The sequence below is a fragment of the Rattus norvegicus genome, chromosome 10 (genome assembly GCF_036323735.1).
Source record: "Rattus norvegicus strain BN/NHsdMcwi chromosome 10, GRCr8, whole genome shotgun sequence".
Lineage (NCBI taxonomy): Eukaryota > Metazoa > Chordata > Mammalia > Rodentia > Muridae > Rattus > Rattus norvegicus.
Window position 1 is genome coordinate 94,817,682 of NC_086028.1, and position 21,984 is coordinate 94,839,665.

The 21,984-nt window shown below is 48.4% G+C and overlaps 1 protein-coding gene and 1 long non-coding RNA gene across 3 annotated transcripts in view; one reads left to right on the top strand and one right to left on the bottom strand.

The window, feature by feature from the left end:
• Positions 1 to 8,874: 8,874 nt before the first annotated feature.
• Positions 8,875 to 19,165, bottom strand: LOC134480892 (uncharacterized). Its single transcript, XR_010055858.1, has 2 exons — positions 17,055 to 19,165; positions 8,875 to 14,158 (listed from the first exon to the last, which is right to left on the bottom strand). It is a non-coding gene; the product is annotated as an uncharacterized LOC134480892 (long non-coding RNA).
• A 424-nt stretch (positions 19,166 to 19,589) lies between these two features.
• Gna13 (G protein subunit alpha 13) overlaps positions 19,590 to 21,984 on the top strand; it is a 33,020-nt gene continuing 30,625 nt past the window's right edge. The window contains exon 1 of one of the 2 annotated variants that reach the window (XR_010055190.1): positions 19,590 to 20,057. Coding sequence is in view for 1 of the 2 variants with exons in the window: in NM_001013119.1 (NP_001013137.1) it covers positions 19,775 to 20,057 (283 nt within the window). In the remaining variant the exon portion in view is untranslated. The remainder of the gene's footprint in view (positions 20,058 to 21,984) is intronic. The other variant, NM_001013119.1, reaches the window with a different exon arrangement.

Consider the following 21,984-nt stretch of genomic DNA (forward strand, 5'->3'; position numbering starts at 1 on the left):
GTGTGACCTTGAACTTCTGATCCTCTGACCTCCACATCCCAAGTACTAAGGTTGGCACCATCACCCTCAGGCACCATCACCCTCAGGTTTATGTGACGCTGGGGATGGAGCCCAGGGCTTCCTGTATACAAGGCAAGTACAGCACCAACTAGGCTACATTGCCAGTCCTCACACTGGTTATCTGCTGTATTCTAAACTTCTCTGGAACTCAGTGGTTTTACCATAGCAATGAACACTATCTTAGGAGGAGTTCCAGCAGCTCTAGAAGTTGGCAGTAACTCAGCCTCAGGGCTCTACCCAGGGTCTCTTATGAGGTTACCGACATTATTACCTGCCTAGAGACAACCTGCCGTGGTTCCCAACTTCCTAATGCTGCAACTCTTTAACTCAGTTCCTCACGTTACAATTCTTTGCCACAAGGTGTCTTCCCCGACCTCACAAGTGGCCAGCTTCTCCCCTGACAGGTGATCCAAGAGAATAAAGCAGAAGCCATGGTGTCTTTTAAGATCTACCCTCAGGGGCTGGAGAGATGACTCAGTGGTTAAGAGCACTGACTGCTCTTCCAGAGGTCCTGAGTTCAATTCCCAGCACCCACATGGTGGCTCACAGCCATCTGTAATGGGATGCTCTCTTCTGAAGTATCTGAAGAGAACTACAGTGTACTAACATATAAATAAAATAAATAAATCTTTAAAAAAAATATCTACCCTCAGAAGGCCCCTTGGACCACCATGTTTACCCAGGATGGTCCTGTCCACTTGGGGAGGGGGCTACAGAAGGAAGGGGACACTTGCTATTGGCTACTTTTCTTGTTGATGACCAAATATCTGACATGAGATGATTTAAGGACTCAGAGTGCATCGTGGTAGAGTTCGGAGTTCAGCTCCAAAGACTGCAAAAAATGACCATGGTGGTATGCGCCTGTGATGTCAGCCCTTACGAGGGTTAGAAGTTCATGGTCCTTTTCTGGTATATGGCGAGTTTGAGGACAGCCAGGGATATGGGACAGCCTGTCTCAGGAAGTAGAAGGAAGAATGGAGGAGGGTGAGGAAGGGGAGGAGAAGGGGAGGGAGAGGAGGAGGACTTAAGAGAAGGGTTGATTCTACCTTGTAGTTTGAAGGGTACAGTCCTGTTGCGGTATAATTAAAAAGGGGTTGAAATGGTTCCTGCGAACCACTCCTCGAGGATCCATGTGCTCTGGCTGTTTCTCTGTCAGCTGCTCTCACACACTGTCCCCTTTGCAGGTTGTTACCACACCTGACACACACATCGTGTTCCGCAGGCCATGCTAGCATGGCCCCACACCACGCTAACCCCAAGCATTCGATAGCCTAGCTATAGCCTTTCTGTCATGGACTCTGCTCACACTCCCAACAACCTAGTGAACTCATGACTCAACAGACTGTAACCCAACAATCAGATTTATATGTTAAATACTCAATATACAATACATCCACACAATAAACTTAAAACTGATCGATAAGGATATAAACTGCTCACCTAGGTAAGATAAATTTGTCTATAAAAATCCATCCCAGCTACCCTGGCAACTCAGGACCACCAAGATCTGGGTCATCCTTCTCAGTCTTCATTTTCATTCTCCGTTCCTTCTCCTCTCCCTCCCTACAAAAGCTTTGTCCGCGCCTTATTCTTTTACCGTCCAATCATGGCCTTGATCTAACTCGTGCCCTCACTTGCATAGTGACATCAACCTACATGGTCCAGAGAACTGACAGGAAGTGGGGCTTCCAGGCCATAAGAACTCAAGGTCAGAGCCCCCCAGTGACCTGCTCCCTCCAATAAGGTTCCATTTCCTGAAGGTTCTACAATCTTCCCAAACAGTATCCCCAACTGGGGACCAAGTGCTCAAACACGGGAGCCTGTGGGGGGACATTTCACATCCAAATCACATCAGAAAAGGAGCCATGGCACAGTGCTATCCTGTGTGAGCCAGAGACTGGGTCCCATGGTTCAGATGGGTAAGGGAGAAAAGAAAGAGTCCTAGGGGGCTGGAGAGATGGCTCAGTGGTTAAGAGCATCGGCTGCTCTTCCAAAGGTCCTGAGTTCAAATCCCAGCAACCACATGGTAGTTACAACCATCAGTAATGAGATCTGATGCCCTCTTCTGGTGTGTCTGAAGACAGAGACAGTGTACTCATATAAATAAAATAAATAAATCTTTAAAAAAAAAAAAGAAAGAAAGAAAGAGTCCTAGGAAAGACTAGGGTTATTCTTAACTCAGTTTTCCTAATACCCTTTGCCTTTCCCCTCATGCCCCACACCCCTTCTTTCCTTCAGTCAGAGGTGAGGACAGACTTTTAGAATCAGAAGGGCAAGAGGGAAAGGCAGGGAAGAATGAGACTGTTTATATAGGCAGAGCCAACCTTTGTGAAGCTGGGGGCGATGACCTAATGAGTTAGGTGCTTGCTGGGCAGGTGTGAAGACCTGAGTTTGAGCCAGGTAGCATCCACTCAAAGCTGAGCCAGGTAGCATGGCTACGGTCTCTAAGGCAAATCATGAGGTAGAGACGGGAGAATCCATGGAGGCAGAGAGACCAGCCTTCCTGTGTGCACTGCAGTGAGCAGGAAACCCTGTCTCTAACAAGGTACAAGGTAAGGACAGATGCCTGAAGTTGTCCTCTTGTCTCCAAATGCCCAGCATGGTATACATGCCTGTACTCTCATGCATGAACACACACACACACACACACACACACACACACACACACACACATGCTTACATGCATGCACGCACGCACACACGATTTTTATTTTAAAACAACTACGTGAGGGATTGTGACGGGACTGGCGAACACTGAGAAGAGAAAATGTTTATAAATGTGAGTGGAGGAGGCCGAGAGACTGTTCAAGAAGAGTCACACAAACATATTTAAGCCAGCTGGAGTAGAGCAGTAAACGTTAGTGAGGGCATAGGGTTTGGCCGAAACATGTTCAAAGTTCCTGCAGGCCTGTTTGATGTGGGGATTTAGGCTGAGTAAATGGATCTGAGGAGTGTGAAAAGGAAAAAAAAATTCTCCTCCAAGGGACATTTCAGGAGCTGGTCCCGGTGGGGTCAAGGCAATACCAGGAAACGGACTTTAATAGCTCCCTTATATCAGTGTAGGAAACTGAAACAGATAAGGAGTTGGAACAGAGTCTCCCAGTTGGAGGAGCTTCCCCAAAAGGAAACTTTGGAGAGGGAGATAGTCTGTGTTTACACAGCAGGCCTTCGACGTCTGCACTTTACACAAGCTGTATCCTAGGGCTGAAGATAGAACGGCCTGACCCAGAAAAGCCTAAGTCTGGGCACGGTTCCCAACCCACCACTGGGATGGGACTTCTGCCCAGCCCTGCCCAGCCCAGGGGCTCAGAGTGGGGGTGGGGACTCCCTGTGCACTGCAGACTGTACACAGGATGCACTCAGGGGTTAAGCAAAGCCTTGATGATGTTCGGAGAGCTAACCATTCAGCTCTCATAATTCAGGTTAGGGACGTAGCTCAATGGTAGTAACATGCTTGCACGTCAACTAGAAGTCCTGAGTTCGATGCCCAGCACCACTAAGAAAGTGAGGGGGAAGGGGAGGAGACTCCTCTTGCTCACTCCCTTGTTAAACAGCAGGAAATAATGCAAGAGGTCCCTGATGTATGCTATGTGTCCACACATCTAACAATAAAACTTAATGAAGATTACTGTAGGTTCCCTAAATACTCCCAAAGGGATGTCCTTAGTGTTCCCCCAAAGGAGCATCTGTGGTTTGCACATCAGTGGGTTTGTTCAAGATGATGGGGGGTGGTCTCATGATTTGAATCCACACCACCCCTTGACGCTGACCTTGGGCAGCTTCACAGTTAGGTCAGGGAGTCTCTGTTTCTCTTGCAGGACGGGAGAACACTCACCAGATGAGAGACCCTTCAATGGTGCCTAGCACACAGCAAGAGACCAGGAAACCAGGAACCAGCAGAGCTGGCCCCATAAACCCCAACATTCAGGAGGCCAAGTGGAGAAATCGTTCAGGGTTCGAGGCCTGCCTACAGAATGAGTTCCAGACTAGCATGGGCTGTGTAAATAGTGATATCCTGTCTCAGAAACCAAGCCAGGTTTCCTGACTGCTGATGCAAACATGTCCAGTTGCCTCCCCACCCCTGCCTGCCTTCCCCACCATGATGGGCCATACGCTTGAACTGAAAGCTGACATAACATGTCAATGGAGTTCTAGGTGAAGGAAACACCACGAAAGATGACCTCATAATGGAGAGAACTCTACAGCTTTGAAAGAGACACACTTTTCAAGCAGTTCATTTCACAGCCCACAGTGGACTCCCTAGCAGATTGGGGAGAGCCATCATTCGCTGGAGGTAAACAAGGGAGTAAAACTATTAGTATGTGACATAAACTAGCAAGAGGAGGATGTGGCAGCTGCAATAACAAAAAGTTAACATCTCGGGATGGAAGCAGGGCAAAAGGGAATACGGGCTTTTTCCCCCATAAAATAAAAAGATTTTGAAAATTTGCTAATAGATAACAGAACATGGGAAAAGAACAGAGACTCAATTGGGTGGGTTATGGGGACCTACAGAAATGCTTCTTGGGTAAGAACACTTGATGTGCAAGCATGAGAGCCTGAAGTTGAATTCCCCAGCACCCAGGGAAAAAGCAAGAGATGACGGTATGCACCTATAATCCTAATGCCATAGGGATGAAGACAGACAGAATCATGGGGACTTACTGCACACGCACCTGATGTACATAACACACACATACACACAGACACACACAGAGACTCATATACACACATGCACACACACAGACACACATATACACACAGACACATACATACACACATACACACGTGCACACGCAGACACACACATTCACACATGCACAGAAACACGTACACTTAGACACACACTCAGACACACACATTCACACAGAGAGACACACACACAGACATACACAGACATACTCCTACACATTCATACAGACACACATAGTCACACACACAGACACATATACACACATGCGTGTACAGACACACAGACATGTACACATACACACACACTCAGACACATATATTCACACAGAGAGACACACACAGACATACACAGACACACTCCTACACATGCATGCACACACACACACACACACACACACACACACACACAAACGAGGATAGGATCAGGGGGACCTAGGGCTGAAGAGGTAACAGGGAGTCTGAGGGGAATCCAGGGAAGTGAGGTGAGGTGAACTTTCCCTTTCACTGGAGCAAAACTTGAACTCATGTGAGGCAGGAAGATTCACCCAGGGAGAAAGGACGAGAGCCAGCTAGGCAGGAAGCAGGAGGCTTTCTGCTGCCCCGGCTTCTGAGAGAACAAAGAGCCCTTAATTCTGTCCCAGTCTGGACCCAGCACTCAAAGTTCCCAAGGACTAAGGAGTGTCTCTTACAATCTCAGACTCAGGGTAAAGTCCAGGGTCACCCTTGTGATTCAGAGGGTGGGGCTGGAGATAGAAATTACACCTTAGTTTAAAAAAAAAAAAAAAATCCAGCCTCCAGGGGAAGCTTCAGTTCTGCTGTGCGTCCCAGGGAGTTGGCTGAACTACTGTGGTTAAGCTTCACCACCAAGCCACCTCCCGAGCAAAGTCCCAAAGCCTGTCCCCACCCCTTTCCCTTCCTAAAAAGCCAAGCTGGTGTCTGCATCCTGTTGACTCGGCTTTATAAAGACCCCCCGATGGGTTCTAATCTCTCCTTCAGGGCCAGGCACTATCACAGCACACCCCACACCTCTCCCTCTGGCTGTCTGCATCTCTCAGGCACCAGAGGCATATGATTTCACCCAGTGCATATAGGTGACTCTTGCCATAACGAAGAAGGATCCTGGTCTCATGGTTTGGGATCTAAACTCCTTCCCTTTAGAACAAAATCATGCCTCTCCAGCCTCAGCTACTTGGTTTTGAGAAAACGCTGCTTTGCACACATGGGCTCTTGGGCTATTTCATCTGCTTTGAACCCCCTGCCTTCCATCCAGTCATTTGGGGCTCCTGTTGTCTGATTTCTGTACAATGACCTGGGAAATGTCCAGCAGCTACATGTAACTATTGGCAACCTGAAATGTGGCAGAGAGAAACTGAACTTTCAATTTCATTTACTGTGATACATTTTAACATAAAGACTTATGTCGTACATTTACTAGGAAACATGTAAACACATTTGCTTGAAACAACTTGGTTTTGTGCCTCAGCTTTGCTCCCTGAAAGTTTTATGGTGTCTAAACGTTGCAGGGTCCTACTGTATCCTAACCCTCCAATATCATGGCAATATGCATGTACCCTTCATTGCCTGAGTAGCCCATCATGTAAATTATGTAGCCACCCCAAATGGGCATAGCGTATAGCAAATCTTAGGACCCTGGGATTGACAAATGAGTCTAAGCCAAAAGCTCCTCCCACCCCTCCCCCATCCTAGATCATTTCCTGGGACTCTGTATTCCTGATATCAGATCCCAAAGAAACCCAGAACAAGACTCACCAAGTACCTGTGGCTCCTTCAAGTGCTCTTCTCTCTCTCTCTCTCTCTCTCTCTCTCTCTCTCTCTCTCTCTCTCTCTCTCTCTCCTTCTCCTCCCCTCCCCCTCTCTGTGTATGTGTCTGTCTGTCTGTGTGTGTGGGGGGAGGGGTGGATCCTCTAAACCTCTCCAGCCCAGGGGCTAGGCTTCCCTTCCCTTCCCTCAGTTTCTCACTACTCTACAAACCTGTTACTTTAGCCACATACTCTCTTGGTCCTCTACTCTTAGCTCCTGGTCCCCTCCCTCTTTTCTCTTCCTCTTTCCCTCCTCTCCCCCCTCTCCTCTCACAGCCTGTTTCTGGCTGGACTCTTCCAGATGCAGCTGACTGTTCTCTCCCTTATTTCTACAATAAAACCCTTCTCTTCACCCACACCTTGGAGCAGTCACACCCTCATTTTCATGTTCATGTTCTCTAAGCCCTCAGAAGTGCAAGCAAAGGGTAGACCGTAGCTGATGGCGTAGCCTGATTGAATGTGTACTCACCTACTGAGACTTTCTTAGATGCCACAGCAAATGCCAAACACAGGAATGCTGGCTGTGCCCCTGCCTCCAAGAGGGTACATTCTGGGTTGGTAGGTAATGGACATCACAGGTATAAAACAGTGTGACGAATGCTATAATGGAGAGAAGCAAGGACACCACAGGTACCTTGTTCATTTAGGGGTCCAATGGACACCATAGCAGGGAGGACGGTAGTGGTTTTCCGATGCTAATGGCTATACCAGTGGAATGGTTAGGACAGACACAATGTTACATTCCTATAATCCCAGGTAGTTGGGGACTAAGGCAAGAGGATTCATAGACAACTTAAGAACAAAACCAAGGGCTGGGGAGATGGCTCAGTGGTTAGGAGAACTTACTGCTCTTGCAGGAGGGTCTCAATTCATTGTCCCAGCACCCCATATCAGGAAGCTCACGACCACTTATGTGCTGGACAGTTTTATGTCAACATGACACAAAGATAAGAGTTCTCTGAATGGAGGGAATCTCAATTGAGAAAATGCCTCCATAAGATCTGGTTGGAAGGGGGCTGGGGATTTAGCTCAGTGGTAGAGCGCTTACCTAGGAAGCGCAAGGCCCTGGGTTCGGTCCCCAGCTCCGAAAAAAAGAACCAAAAAAAAAAAAAAAAAAAAAAAAAGATCTGGTTGGAAGGCCTTTTCTTTTTCTTTTCTTTCTTTCTTTTTTTTTTTTTAAGGTTTATTTATTATATATAAGTACACTGTAGCTGTCTTCAGACACACCAGAAGAGGGCATCGGATCTCACTACAGATGGTTGTGAGCCACCACGTGGTTGCTGGGATTTGAACTCAGGACCTCTGGAAGAGCAGTCAGTGCTTTTAACCACTGAGCCATATCTCCAGCCCCCAGAAGGCATTTTCTTTCTTTTTTTTTTAAAGATTTATTTATTTATTATATATATAAGTACACTGTAGCTGTCTTCAGATACACCAGAAGAGGGCATCGGATCTCTTTACAGATGGTTGTGAGCCACCATGTGGTTGCTGGGAATTGAACTCATGACCTCTGGAAGAGCAGTCGGGTGCTCTTAACCGCTGAGCCATCTCTCCAGCCCCCGGCATTTTCTTAATTAGTGATTTATAGGTGAGGGCTCCAGCACATGGTGGGGGGGTGCCAACTCTGGGCTTGTGATCCTGGGTTCTATAAGAAAGCAGGCTGAACAAGCCATGAGGAACAAGCCAGTTAGCAGCACCCCTCCATGGCCTCTGCATCAGTTCCTGCCTCTAGGATCCTGCCCTGTTTGAGTTCCAGTTCTGACTTCCTTCGGTGATGAAGAATGCTATGGAAGTGTAAGACAAATGAACCCTTTCTTCCCTAGCTTGCTTTATGGTCATGGTGTATTATCGAAGCAATACAAACCCTAAGACAACTTGGAACTCCAGCTCCAGGGGATCTGATGCTCTCTGGTCTCTACAGGGACCTGCATGCATGTGTGCACATAGAACCATGCGCGCGCACACACGCACACGCGCACACACACAAACACACACAAAAGCAATAAGTAAATATTTAAAAAACAAACAATATATATGTTAAATAAATGTTATACCATACATAACATATAATACATTAAAGCAGCACACATACATAAGTAAAAACAATAAGTAAATATTAAAAAACCAATATATATGCTAAATAAATGTTATAATACCATACATAACATATAATTTATATAATATATATATAAAAGCAACAGACACATACATAAGTAAAAACAATAATTTTTTTTCGCTCCTCCCCACAATAAATACTTTAAAAACAATATATATGGGGTTGGGGATTTAGCTCAGTGGTAGAGCGCTTGCCTAGGAAGCGCAAGGCCCTGGGTTCGGTCCCCAGCTCCGAAAAAAAAAAAAACAAAAAAAAACAATATATATGTTAAATGTTATAATACCATACATAACATATGTTACATATTATATATTATATGAAAAGCAACACACACACACACACACATACACACAAAATGGCTAGAACTGCTGAAAGGGAGAAAGATTAACCAAGAAAGTAATTTGTTAACAGAAACGTCTCCGTAAGGACGTGCTAGTACTTTCTGAGGAGACCACACCAGGCTCTGGCAGGAAAGCTTTTCAGAAACATCACATGGTTCCTGGTTATTAACAACGTTCCCTATTGATTGAGATTTCATCACTCTCCATAGGGCATGGGGGAGCCAATGTCTCTGGAAACAAGTTCTGGGTGGAAGGTGCTTGGTTCCGGCCTTCCCTTGGGAGCTTGCTGTGCTTCCCCTGGCAAATTAATCATAACATCTGTCTGTCCCGGGAGGGGCTGAAAGGCATCCCAACCCCAGCTCCGCAACTCTTTAAAACAAATGAGTTGGGAGTCCCAGCGATCCACTCATTTCTTAGAAAGCCAGGACAGGGCTGGAGAGATGGCTCAGTGGTTAAGAGCATTGACTGCTCTTCCAGAGGTCCTGAGTTCAAATCCCAGCAACCACATGGTGGCTCACAACCATCTGTAATGAGATCTGATGCCCTCTTCTGGTGTGTCTGAAGACAGCTACAGTGTACTTCTATATAATAAATATAATAAATAAATCTTTAAAAAAAAAAAAAAAGCCAGGACAGTTCTTGTTATTCCTTTTTTAAACTCTAAGCACTTTGCTCTTAAATCCCCACCTCTTGACCTGTCCCTTTGCTGAGGATCAAACCCAGGGGCTGCCCCATGCGCTGCCGCTGAGCTGTGCAACCCCAGCCCTCTCCATCCTTCTCACTACACTGTGTGGCTCAGCAGAGGAGAGTCTTTCGGGCTCACACCCTGCACCCCCAAAAGAGTGAGGCTACCTCTTCTTGTTTAACTCTTGGGATTTCTTCACTGAGCAGACACCCCGGGTGATCAGATAACTGGAGGATGGTTTAAAAAAAATAATTTATAGTCTGTCTCTGCCTTTTCCAGAAACTGTTTTTTGGCTCCCTGCCCAGGGTGGCCTTGGGAAGGGTGGGGATAACCGGAGCCTCCCCGGGCTCCTGTGGGAAGAGCACTCACAGCTCCCGAGCTGAGGACCAGCTAGTGAATGACTGAGATGGAGTAACTGGGCTGAGGTCCACCTCGAGAGCCTGGGAACTTGGAAGCTGTTGAGGTCTAGTGTGGCTCTGGGAAAGGGGCATCCTCCCGGCCAGCAGCAGCCTTTCACTCCAGACAAGAGAAGCTTCCAGTCGGCCATGCCTCGAAGGCTCCACTCTAGCTATCTCCCGATGTTGTCCGTACAAACGGACAAAGTTGAAAGGAACCGTCAAGACCTATGCTTCCTTCCACACTAACTTGCTGCTGCCAAGATCCCCAAGTTCCTTATTCAACCAGGCCAAGTCCCCTTCCCTGGGGATGAGTCTGCTGTAGCTGGGGCTCAGTGCGCTCAGCTGTAGGCTGAGGGCTAATGGTGGCTGTTGAACATGTGGATGTGAGATGGAGAAATGTCCTTACTAACCATGACCTTGCCCTTGATGACAAATGCCAGTTCATCAAATGGACAGTTCCAACAGGACAAAGTGTCTGCTTGGCCATCTCCTAAAACTGCTACGAAAGCTTTGTGAGGTTGCTGACCCACATAACAGATGGGAAAACTCTTCCTCCCTTTGTCCCTCTCTCCCTCCCTTCCTTTTTTTTTTTTTTTTTTTTTTTTCCAGAGCTGGGGACCGAACCCAGGGCCTTGTGCTTGCTAGGCAAGCGTTCTACCACTGAGGTAAATCCCCAACCCCGCTTCCTTTTTTTTTGAAACAAAGTCTCACTAGCTAAGTAGATCATGCTGGCCTCAAACTTGTGGTGACTTCCCTTCTTTATAGATGTGTGCCACCATGCGCCCAAGCTCTTCGTGTCCCATCCCGATATCCCCACTTACACCTCTGTTCTGGCTGAAAATTCCTTAGGCTTCTGGTGGAAGTGCTATGTTGACATTTTAGGGGACACTTTTTAAAAAAAATATTTATTTATTCTATAAGTACACTGTAGCTGTCTTCAGACACAGCAGAAGAGGGCATTGGATCCCATTACAGATGGTTGTGAGCCACCATGTGGTGGCTGGGATTTGAACTCAGGACCTCTGGAAGAGCAGTCAGTGTTCTTAACCGCTGAGCCATCTCTCCAGCCCGGGGACACTCTTTTTTTTTTTTCCGTTCTTTTTTTTCGGAGCTGGGGACCGAACCCAGGGCCTTGCGCTTCCTAGGTAAGCGCTCTACCACTGAGCTAAATCCCCAGCCCCCCCCCCCCCCCCCCCGGGGACACTCTTAATATGCCTGTTTTTTCCTCCTAGTTGTATCAGGCCCTTGCAAACAGAAACAGATCTTACTGGGGAACAGGTCTGTGAGTAAATTTGAGCATGGGAAAGAGAAAAAAAACAAACCAACCAACCAAACAAAAACATGTTTAATCCATAGGTAGGGAGGCTTAGGAAGGGTCCAACACTCTTGTTCCTCTTTTCTATTATTATCATTACATTTATTTTGTGTGTTCGTGTGTGGCTGTGCACGTGTGCCACGGTGTTTAAGCGTGGTGGTCAAAGGTCCTGTGGGAATTGGTTCTCTCCTTCTCCTGTGGGTTCTGGAAATCAAAACTCGGGTCATTGGGTTTGGTGGTGGGCGACTTTACCCACTGAGCCATCTCTGTGGCCCTCAGGAGAAGAACGCTGCTAAGTTCCCTAGGGCTTTCAAACCACTGACTCACTTCTTCCTGTAATAGTCTGAAATCATGCCTCCCGTTTGCAGAACGGACACTGAGCACACGTGCCTATTGTTTAATCTTCACCACTCTTTACATGCGGTGGCTCTTTTACAGATAAGAAAGGCAACTGAGTCTACTAAGTTCCCCCACTGCAATGGTCCCTTCTCTGAATTAGAAAATGGACAGCCAGTGATCTAAGAGTCCCACCTGTGTTGGGCTGGAGAGACAGCTCAGTGGTTAAGAGCACTGACTGCTCTTCCAGAGGTCCTGAGTTCAAATCCCAGCAACCACATGGTGGCTCACAACCATCTGTAATGGCATCTGATGCCCTCTTCTGGTGTGTCTGAAGACAGCTACAGTGCACACATATATAATTAAAAAAAAAAAAAAATAAGAGTCCCACCTGTGTAGAAGGAGCCGGGAGGGTAGCTGAGGTCTCTACCTAAAGGAGCTTCTCCTACTCCAGGTCACAAGCACAAAATTCCTGGTCACCTCTTGAGCCACTTCCCCTGGCTTCTGCTGTCTCCTCCCCTCTCCCGCAGGGTCCTGGCAGGCAGTGGCATGAGGCTGACGCTCAAGCAGAAGGAACCTGGTCTGGACTGAAAGCCTCTCCTGTGAGCCTTCCAACACCATGATTCTGACTCAGCATCTGCTGCCTTCCCCTGAATCCTTCTTTCCTCGACGTTTTTTTTTTTTTTTTCCTTAGCAGCTGACACTGGAGTCAGAAGGATGAGCCGGTGACATTATTTGCTCCGGGAGCCTTGTCACAGACAGACAAAAGCCATGTGGACCTTCTCTCAGCACCGCTGGATGGGCCTTTATGGCTGTGAGACAAACACAGCCGGCTGACGTACTCTATCCCGGCATTTTTCAGTGAGGCAAAGGCCAGCTCAGCAGGCCGTGACATGTGACAATACCTGAAAACTGAGCCTGTGAGCCAGCCAGCCACAGGAGAGTGGCTGCCTGCGGATGGAAGTGGCAGGTCCAAGCCTGCTCACCCGGCGTTCCATTGGAAACCAAACCGCTGCCATCAGATTGGGAGCAGATGACTCTCCCTGCGGAAGGAGAACTTGTATTTAAACAGTTCTTGTTACTGGTAAGAAACAAGTACCTGTCATCTTTTAAAGTGACAAGAGAAGCAGGCATGGTGACACACACCTATAACCTCAGCACCCGGGTGGCTAAGATGATTTGCGTATGAGGCCACCCTGGGCTCCACAGTGAGACCCTATTTCAAGGAGGGGGAAAGTGGAGGACGTTGGGGAGATGGCTCAGTGAGTAAGAATGCTTGCTCTGCAAGCAAGCAGGAGTTTAAATGTATGTATGGCACCTGTACAAAAAAAAAAAAAGCTGGTCATCGCTGATGTGTCCACCAGGGACAAAAAAAGGTTGCTATCCAGATCTCACTGGCCAGCCAGTCTAACTAAAATGGGGAACTTCCACTTCAATGAGAGACCCTGTCTCAACATCCTTCTCTGGTCTCAGCATGTACATCAAAGAGGGGCACGAGCATACACACACACACACACAGACACACACACACAGACACACACACAGACAACACACAGACACAGACACACACACACACAGACACACACACACACAGACACACACAGAGACACAGACACACACACAGACACACACAGAGACACAGACACACACACAGAGACACACACAGACACACACACAGACACACACAGACAACACACAGACACAGACACACACACAGAGACACAGACACAGACACACACACACAGACACACACACACAGACACACACAGACACACACACAGACAACACACAGACACAGACACACACACAGACACACACACACAGAGACACACACACAGACACACACACAGACAACACACAGACACAGACACACACACAGACACACACATAGAGACACACACACACAGAGACACAGACACAGACACACACACACAGACACACACACAGACACACACACACAGACACAGACACAGACACACACACACAGACACACACACAGACACACACACAGAGACACAGACACACACACACAGACACACAGACACACACACAGACACACACACACAGAGACACACACAGACACACACACAGAGACACAGACACACACAGACACACACACAGACACACAGACACACACACAGAGACACAGACACACACACACACACACACACACACACACACAGTGCTAAGAGAAAATAAATGAGATAGAGTGAACAGCAAGTTTAGGACACTCCAGGAAGAGTCTGGGATGTGTGGGCAGGGCTTTGTCTGTGATGGGTCTGACGCTTCAGAGCAAGGTGTGTCTGTGGTCACCCATGCCTGTCTTTGAACCTCTGATTGAGGATGAGCTGAGGTCTCAGCTGGTCATCGGCAGCTCGTGGATGTGTTTTGGAGGCTGAGAAAAATACAACCAAGAATTAAAGTCATGTTTTCCGTTATTAACAACAACAAACAAAACCACCCACCGTTTATTTCCACATGTCTGGTCTCATCTGAATCTTTCCACATGAGAAGCTTACTCTGGGAAGGGCCACATCAGATTGCATTGGAGAAAACAGAAACATTGTCTTTTTAGCGCTAACCCCTGCTAAGCGAGTAACGTATGGGGTTTACATCCCAGGTAAATATTGCCACCAGCTCTGCTCTTCTCTCTCTCTCTCTCTTTTCCTCCATCAGCCACCTGGAACATTTTACAAACCAGAGCCTGAGCTCGAAGTAGGGAACATTTCACTAGAATCAGTCTAACAGCTGGAGAACTTCAAGATGGCAGCCAGCCTGGATGGGGCTGGAAAAACAGACAGACCAACCCACAAACAAAACGGCAGAACACTACAGTCCCTTAAAGCTAAATACAGTTTGCTTCTTGTCTCAGACTTGAGCTTTACCCATCCAGGGATTCTGAGCCTTGGGCTTAGTTGGGAGTACCAGAGAGAACACTGTGATAGCGGTCAAAGAAGGATCTATGCACAGTGGCTCATGCCTGAAATCCCAGTGTCTGGGAATAAAGAGTTCAAGGTCAGAGGCTAAGTGCTGTGCAAGCATGAGGATCTGAGTGTGAATTGCCAGCACCCAGGATAAAAAATAGGTTGTGGCCTCATGGACCTGTAACCCCTTGGCTGGGGGCGATGGTTTGAGTTTTGTTGGCTGCTAGTCTAACTCCAGGCTCAGTGAAGAGACCTGTGATAAGGAACCAAGGGAATAAGGTGGGGTGCTATGAAACAAGACACCCAAAGCTCCCCTTTGGCTTTGACCTGCACAAGCACAGTTGTGCAGCACACAGGGTGGGGGGGGGGCAGCCTGGGCTGCAAACCATGACAGCCTGTCTCAATAAAACCATACATGCATATACATATGAGGTGCTTTTGAGAGGCTTCGGCAGTCTAAAGCACTTGCTGCTCTTGTACCTAGCACCCGCATCGCATGCCGGTTCCAAACCACTTATAACTTCAGTTCCAGAGGATCCGATGACTTCTGACCTCCTCAGGCACCATGCATGCCTGTGCCGCACATATACGCATGCAAGCAAAAACCACTCCTACACACATAAATCAATTTAAAATGTTTCAACCAATTAACGAGAACCAACAACCACACAAAGCTCGAGATCGGCTTGGGCTACAAGGCACTCTGTCTCACGCCCTCCCTCTCCCCCTCCAATCAAAATAGTGTGTGCTTCCAGTCCTGGCAGGCTCTGCAGCTGGCCACAGTAAGCGAAACTTTAAGGGAGTCGTTTAAGCTTTTCCTCCTGGCAGCTTTTTGCGGTGGCCAAAGAGCAGGAGGCTAGGGCCTAGTGTTCCTAGTCGGGCTATTGTGAGGAGTGAATGAGATAAAGTAGGTCAGAGTGCTTGCAGGCATTTTAAACATTACACACTGCAAGGCCTGTATTATGGGGGGGGGGGGGGAGGGGGGGAGTGTGCTCAGGAATCCCCTGCTCCCTTCCCTTCCTGGAAGAGAAAGGGACACACGAGAGTATTCATGCCTACTTTATCTGTAAGGAAGGATTAGAATCCATCTATTTCACGCGGTGAGAGTTTCGCAAGTCCAACGCTGCATGTGTCATTGTCCCCCATTAGAAAGTTAACTCAAGATTTAACTGCCAACTGATGTGACTGACTTTTAAATAAACACGTCAAAATGGGTGTTGGCCCATCCTGACCAGTAAGTAGTCACCTTGGTAAGCCAAGCCTTTATTTGAATTATATTTGCCATCGTTCAAAAGAAAGACCTTTTTATTTTTTCTTTCTTAGCTCCTCTTTGGAACTGTTGCTGGAGCGTCTGACACATTCTTTTGAATATGTCTGAGGGTGACACATTTTTGTCCTTTGTGGATAATCCTGATTTTTTTTTTTTTTTGTAAACAGGCCAAAGTTACTTGGCACAGAGATTGGTAAATAAGCTAAGTAATATCATTTTTCAAAAATTAAACATAAACAGTGACTTCAAGACAGAAGTCTTTCAGCTTCTGAAGGACTGTGGACCGATTTGGAAGGAGATAGCAAACAAGGAAGGGCTCCTTTCGTCTTGCCACTAAACTTTGACCTTCCAGAAAAAACAGTGCAACTGCTCAAGTGTCCCTATCATTGTAACCCAGCTTGGGGTTGGGGCAGGGCCAAACCACTCTTTTGCATACGGATTGACTGACTAGTCTAGATATCCACCTTTCCTAAGAATGAACATTTGGATCTGTTAGAAACAGGCTCCAGCAGGCTCAATTCTAACAGGTAGGCTCTGCCATCCCTTAGAAGTTAGAGTTTTATTTTTTCCCTCTAAGAAAAACACGGTGACTGAGAATATCACCAATGCATGACACCGTAAGGGGAGACAGCCACTTCTTCTGTAAATCACTTGCTCCGTGTTAGTTTGACACAGTGGCACTGCCATTCAGGACAGGTTGCACAGTGTAACATCCCTATTCATTAGATGCTACATAGTGGCCCTTTCTTTCATTAATGTTACAGACTGGCGCTTCCATAAAGTTAGCGTCAGCTGATGCCAAGTATCATTTATGTAACAAAGCTCTTTCTTAATTCACTTTTTTCCTTCTGTAGTGAGACTCGCCTTACATATGAATGGCTTGGCCATTTTCACCTATGCAGCTCAGCTCTTGGTACAGTCACAGTGGTCTGTCACAATCACCACTCTCTGGTTTCCAGACACTTTCCTCGCCCTCAAAGGAAACAGCCCATTAAGCTCTCCCCATTCCTCCCTGCTTCTCAAGCCCTCACGACTACTAGGCTTTCCATTTCTGCAGGTTTACCTAGTCTGGAAATTTCACAGAAACCAAACCATACCATAGGCGCCTCCCACGCTGAGGGTGATATTCTCGAAGTTGATTCTTGTAACGTGTATCAGCGTATGTTTGGTAAATGTTCACGTCTGTAGAGGCACACGCGTGTACCTGCGAGCATGCATTCATTATTCGTTGAGACAGGATCTCACTTGAACCCAGAGCTTGCTGCTTTAGCTAACCTCGCTAGTCAGTGTGCTCTGGACCTCCTGTCTCTGTCTTCTAAGCCACTATGCTACCTGGCATTATTGTGGGCTCCGGGAGATCAGACTACAGCCCTCATGTCTAAACATCAGGCACTTTAAACACTGAGTCACCTCCTCAGTCCCTTCTAGCAGCACTTTTACCCTTTTTCTGACTGGGAGACCTGTTGCTTGGATGAATCTCATTTTGTTTAGCCATTCATTTGCCAATGGGCATTTGGGTCTTTTTAAGTCCCGCCCCCCTTTAAATTTTATTCATTTATTTTGTCGTTGTTGTTCTTAACAGCGCTGCCAGGACCATGGGTGTCCAAGTTTTTGCCTGAGCAGCATTCTCGGTTTTCTGAGGGTATACACTTAGGTGTGGACCTGCCGGGTCACGTGGTAGTTCTGTGTTTAGCTTTTGAAGAACCACTAAACTGACTTTTTCATGCTTATGATTTGCAAAGTGTCTTGATCACTGGTTTACACGCAGCAACCAAAGCCGGGTCCCGGCTTTAAACGTTTCTTTTCAGAAACCCTGATTAGAGCAGCCAGGCTCAACTCCAGTCAAATTTGTTCCGAGGCGAGGTTCCACTCAGGGCTTTGAACAGCCTCCCTGCTGTACTACAAGTCCCGACAAGAACTGGCCAGGCAGGAATCCCTTCCTGCCTCCTAGGCATGCTTGCTTTCCCATTATGTTGTGCACACCTCAGGAAAACGAAGATGCTTAATCTAACGTATGCATTTCCCTCCTCTGTTTCTGCTAAAGAATTCAGATTAGAACACGGAGGTCACCCCGAAGGGCTTCGCACCTACCTGTCCTGGGTAGCCTTTCCATGGACCCTGAACAGGGAGGGCATCTCTAACAGTGGTCAAGGTTATATAGTGACCATCCATCCATAGCAGACTTTGGAATCAGGCCTGACCTTAGCAATCCACAGATTCTGAAAGTGAGCACAGCCTATTTTGCAGCCGGTCTAGTCTGTGGGCTTAGATCCACTCACAGTCTCTGTGGGTGTAACAGGAGACAATTCCACTACAGGTATTGTTTACTGCAGCCAGTGTAGTGAGTCATGAGCTTCTCAGTCACTGGCCCAAACTGACAGTAACTGACTGACTGATTTACAGCACTGGTTTTTAAAATTTAAACTTGCGCATATCACGGTGTTGACCTCTTACCCCAGCTCCCTAACACACAGGAAGTTCCCAAGTTGCGCACAAGCCAGGACCCAGGAGCAAAACCAGACAGGCATCAAACCGCCTTTCCCCTTTGAAACTGACAAAGAATGAAGAAGTTGGCTTCTGAGGTCTTTGCTACACAGTCACTCAGATGTCACTTGTCACGTGTTCCCTGGGAGTCTTTTCAGGTGTTAGGCCTGATCTGCTGGTGTGACAGAAAAAAAAATTTTTCTTGTCTGTCATATCCTCTGAAGTCTGGCAGGAAACCTAAAATGTGCCTGCCGCAGTCCTAGGCTGAACGCTTATCTGCTTCCTTGGGAAGAATGAGCATCGCATCATAGTGTCCGGTTTAGGGGGATTTTCAACATGACCTCACCCTCTCCACCATTCACTGACCTCAGCAGGCATTACCCAAGTCACAAATGCAGCCCGGCTGGGAATCCACATTAGTGAGCCAGCCAGGGCAGGTTATCAATAGTGCCCTGAGCTGCTAGGAAGAGGTGTTGATCAATAAGGACATCCGACATCTACTTATCCTTCGGGATGGTTAGGATGGCAGGGGTAGGGTGAGGGCCGTGGGGGGGGGAGGCGGTGACCGCTGCTAATTAAGTGCACGAGCTTGAAATAAAGCCCTGGCCGGCCTGTAATACCAGAAGTAGACAGGGAGGCTGAGATAAGACAATTGTCACAGATTTAAGCCAGCTACAGCCGCAGGGAACTTGTCTCAAGAATTTAAAAAAAAAAAAAAAAAAAGGCAAAATGTAACGAATGCCCTGGTCCGTGCAGGGATGTCCCAGCCAATGGTCGCGTGAAGGTGACAGTAAGCGGCGGGCGAGGAACTATGGGAAAGAGCAGTGGAAACTGTAGAGATAAGGATGCCTTAACGGAAAGGGGTCTGGATGGGCTTTGCTTACTCGCCTCGGGGCTCCGGGAAACGGTGGCACTAAAGGGAAACAGAAACTCTGGATCCGCAGGCGCGCGCGCGCCCAGGTTGGCCCACGTGACCCCGGACTCCGCAGTTCTCCGCGCGCGCTCCTGGCCTCAGCCAGGCCAGCGAGCGCGTGACTCGCGCCGCCCCCCCCAGCCCCCGCTGCGTGCCTGCGTGCGCGCACCCGGCAGGCGGCGGGCGCGCGCACGCCCAGAGGGCCGCCGCCCCTCCCCGGGCCCGCCCTCCTTCCCTCCCACCCTCCCCCGGCCGGCGCGTCCCGCCCTGGCGAGTCAGTCCTCGGGTTCCCTCCCTCCCCGGGCGCGCTCGGGCCGCCGCTGCGCTCCCCGCCCTCCAGCCGCCTTGCCGGAGCCACCCGCTGCCGGAGGAGGAGGTGGAGGAGCCGCAGGGGCCCGCCGAGGCGGCGGCGGCGGCAAGATGGCGGACTTCCTGCCGTCGCGCTCCGTGCTGTCCGTGTGCTTCCCGGGCTGCGTGCTGACGAACGGCGAGGCCGAGCAGCAGCGCAAGTCCAAGGAGATCGACAAATGCCTGTCGCGGGAGAAGACCTACGTGAAGCGGCTGGTGAAGATCCTGCTGCTGGGCGCGGGCGAGAGCGGCAAGTCCACCTTCCTGAAGCAGATGCGGATCATCCACGGCCAGGACTTCGACCAGCGCGCGCGCGAGGAGTTCCGCCCCACCATCTACAGCAACGTGATCAAAGGTGCGGGGCGCGGCGGGGCTTGGGGACCCCAGGGGAGCCGGGCTGGGCACCGCCCTCACCCGCCGGTCCCAAGTCTGAGGAGACCGAACCAGACCAGATCGGACGGGCAATCCTGTGGGCGCGCCTCGGTCACCGTCCTGTGCGCTGCGGTGCCCGAGTCCCTTCGATCCGGGACGCCCTGCTGTCCCCCCGCCCCCTCCCCGTGCTACCCCAGTGAGGGTCACGGTCGGCCCCGCACTCCGCGGCTGGCCTCGCCCCCTCCGAGAGGGAAGTGCGGCGAGCAGAGTGACTCGGGGCAGCGGGGCAACTTGTGTCCTCCCTGAACTCCAGGCACGACCACCCATCAGTAGCTTTAGGTTCTATTCTTCTTCCCTTATTTGCCCGTCCAGAGTGGGTGACTCTAGTAACCCGGTCTGTCACCCTTACAGCTCTGGGCGTCCTAGGCCACCTCTTGACTTAAGCAAGTTCTGGAACGGTCGTAATGAGGAAACTTTTTTTTGCCCTGAGACTCTTGTCAAGGGCATAGAGTGACAGCCTCTAGAGCCTTTTGAGGTAAGAGTATGAAACTCGCGTTTACTGAACTGGCATCAGGAAAGTCTATTAAAAAAAATAGCGCCAGTGGTTTTATCGGCTCATTGCTACAGGATGTTTGTAATTACAGCCCAACATGTTGCACACTTTTTTTTCTTTTTGCTTAATAACTTGAGGCAGGAGAAAAACGGCATCGTTACCAATGCTTAAACGAATTCATGTTTAAATATAAAGACCCTTTGGCATAAAAGTCTTAGAAGACCATCCAAGACAAGTTAGTGAGAGGCGGGGAATATGCATTGAGTTGGATGATGGGCTTTACAAATCCTGTTGAACAGTGTTTTAAAGACTGTTCCTAAGTGAAAACCACACAAAGTATTCCTTAGTGTTCAGATAAGTCGCGGAGGTGGCTTTTTATTTTGTCATTTAAAAGAATCGCCCTTTTTTCCCCTTTAGTGTCAAATATTTTCTGTGTAAGAGAAGTTGGCAGGATTGGGGCACAGCAGCCGATTTCTGAGGGGTCGAGGAGTCACCCTATTAAATCTTGGGCTCAGAAGCAAACTGTAAGATTGTAGGTCTTTTCAGGGAGTTGTTTCAAAGCCAGTTTTTTGTTGTTGTTCAAGAAGTGCATAAGCAAACTCCCTCATGGGTCCCTTCCTCCCCCCATCAGTGTTTCAAGTAGGGAAGAACTAAAGAGGATTCGCTGCTGGGCAGTGAGAGGAGAGGGCAGGGCGAGGCCAAGAGCAGACCATGGCTTGCTCTTACTTAAGACCTTGTACCTTTGCTGTTAAGTGAAAAGGATGGTTGTGGGTAGTCTGCCTTAATGCTCAGCACAAAACTAATTAAAGTCTCCTCTAAGGCTGTAAACTGCACCTTGCCAGCCCTTAATTGAAGGTACCTTTGTATCCTGATACAGTTGAACTTAAAAGAATTATGTTAATGAACAGACTTGTGAGTGAGGGAAATCACCTGCTTTTCCTTATACACTGGGCCTAAGAGCTACTTTGAGCATTATTGTGTGATCAAGTCTAAGTCTAACTAGGCATCTTATTTTCTTCAATCGCCGTGGTCAGAAAAGTGAAAGCTTAATTTTTTTTCTTCGAGTATCCTAAGAAATGACTTCCCGGTGACAGAAGTAGCAGTGTAGCCACAGGGTCGTGGAGTTCGGGCTAACCTGTGTAAGTGCAGTCTCGGATTATTTTGCAGTTGGTTTTCCTTTTGGGTAACTCTACAGCCAGTGTGTGACTGCACTGATTAGAAGCTTGGACTGAGGAAGCTTTGAGGTTCAGTGTGTCCTAGAAGATAGTGTGGGCAGGGAGCTGAAGGACTACGACTGCACACCGTAAACCGTTCTTAGCGTGTGCCAGGCTGACTTTAGCCTGGCTTCAGGCTAGAC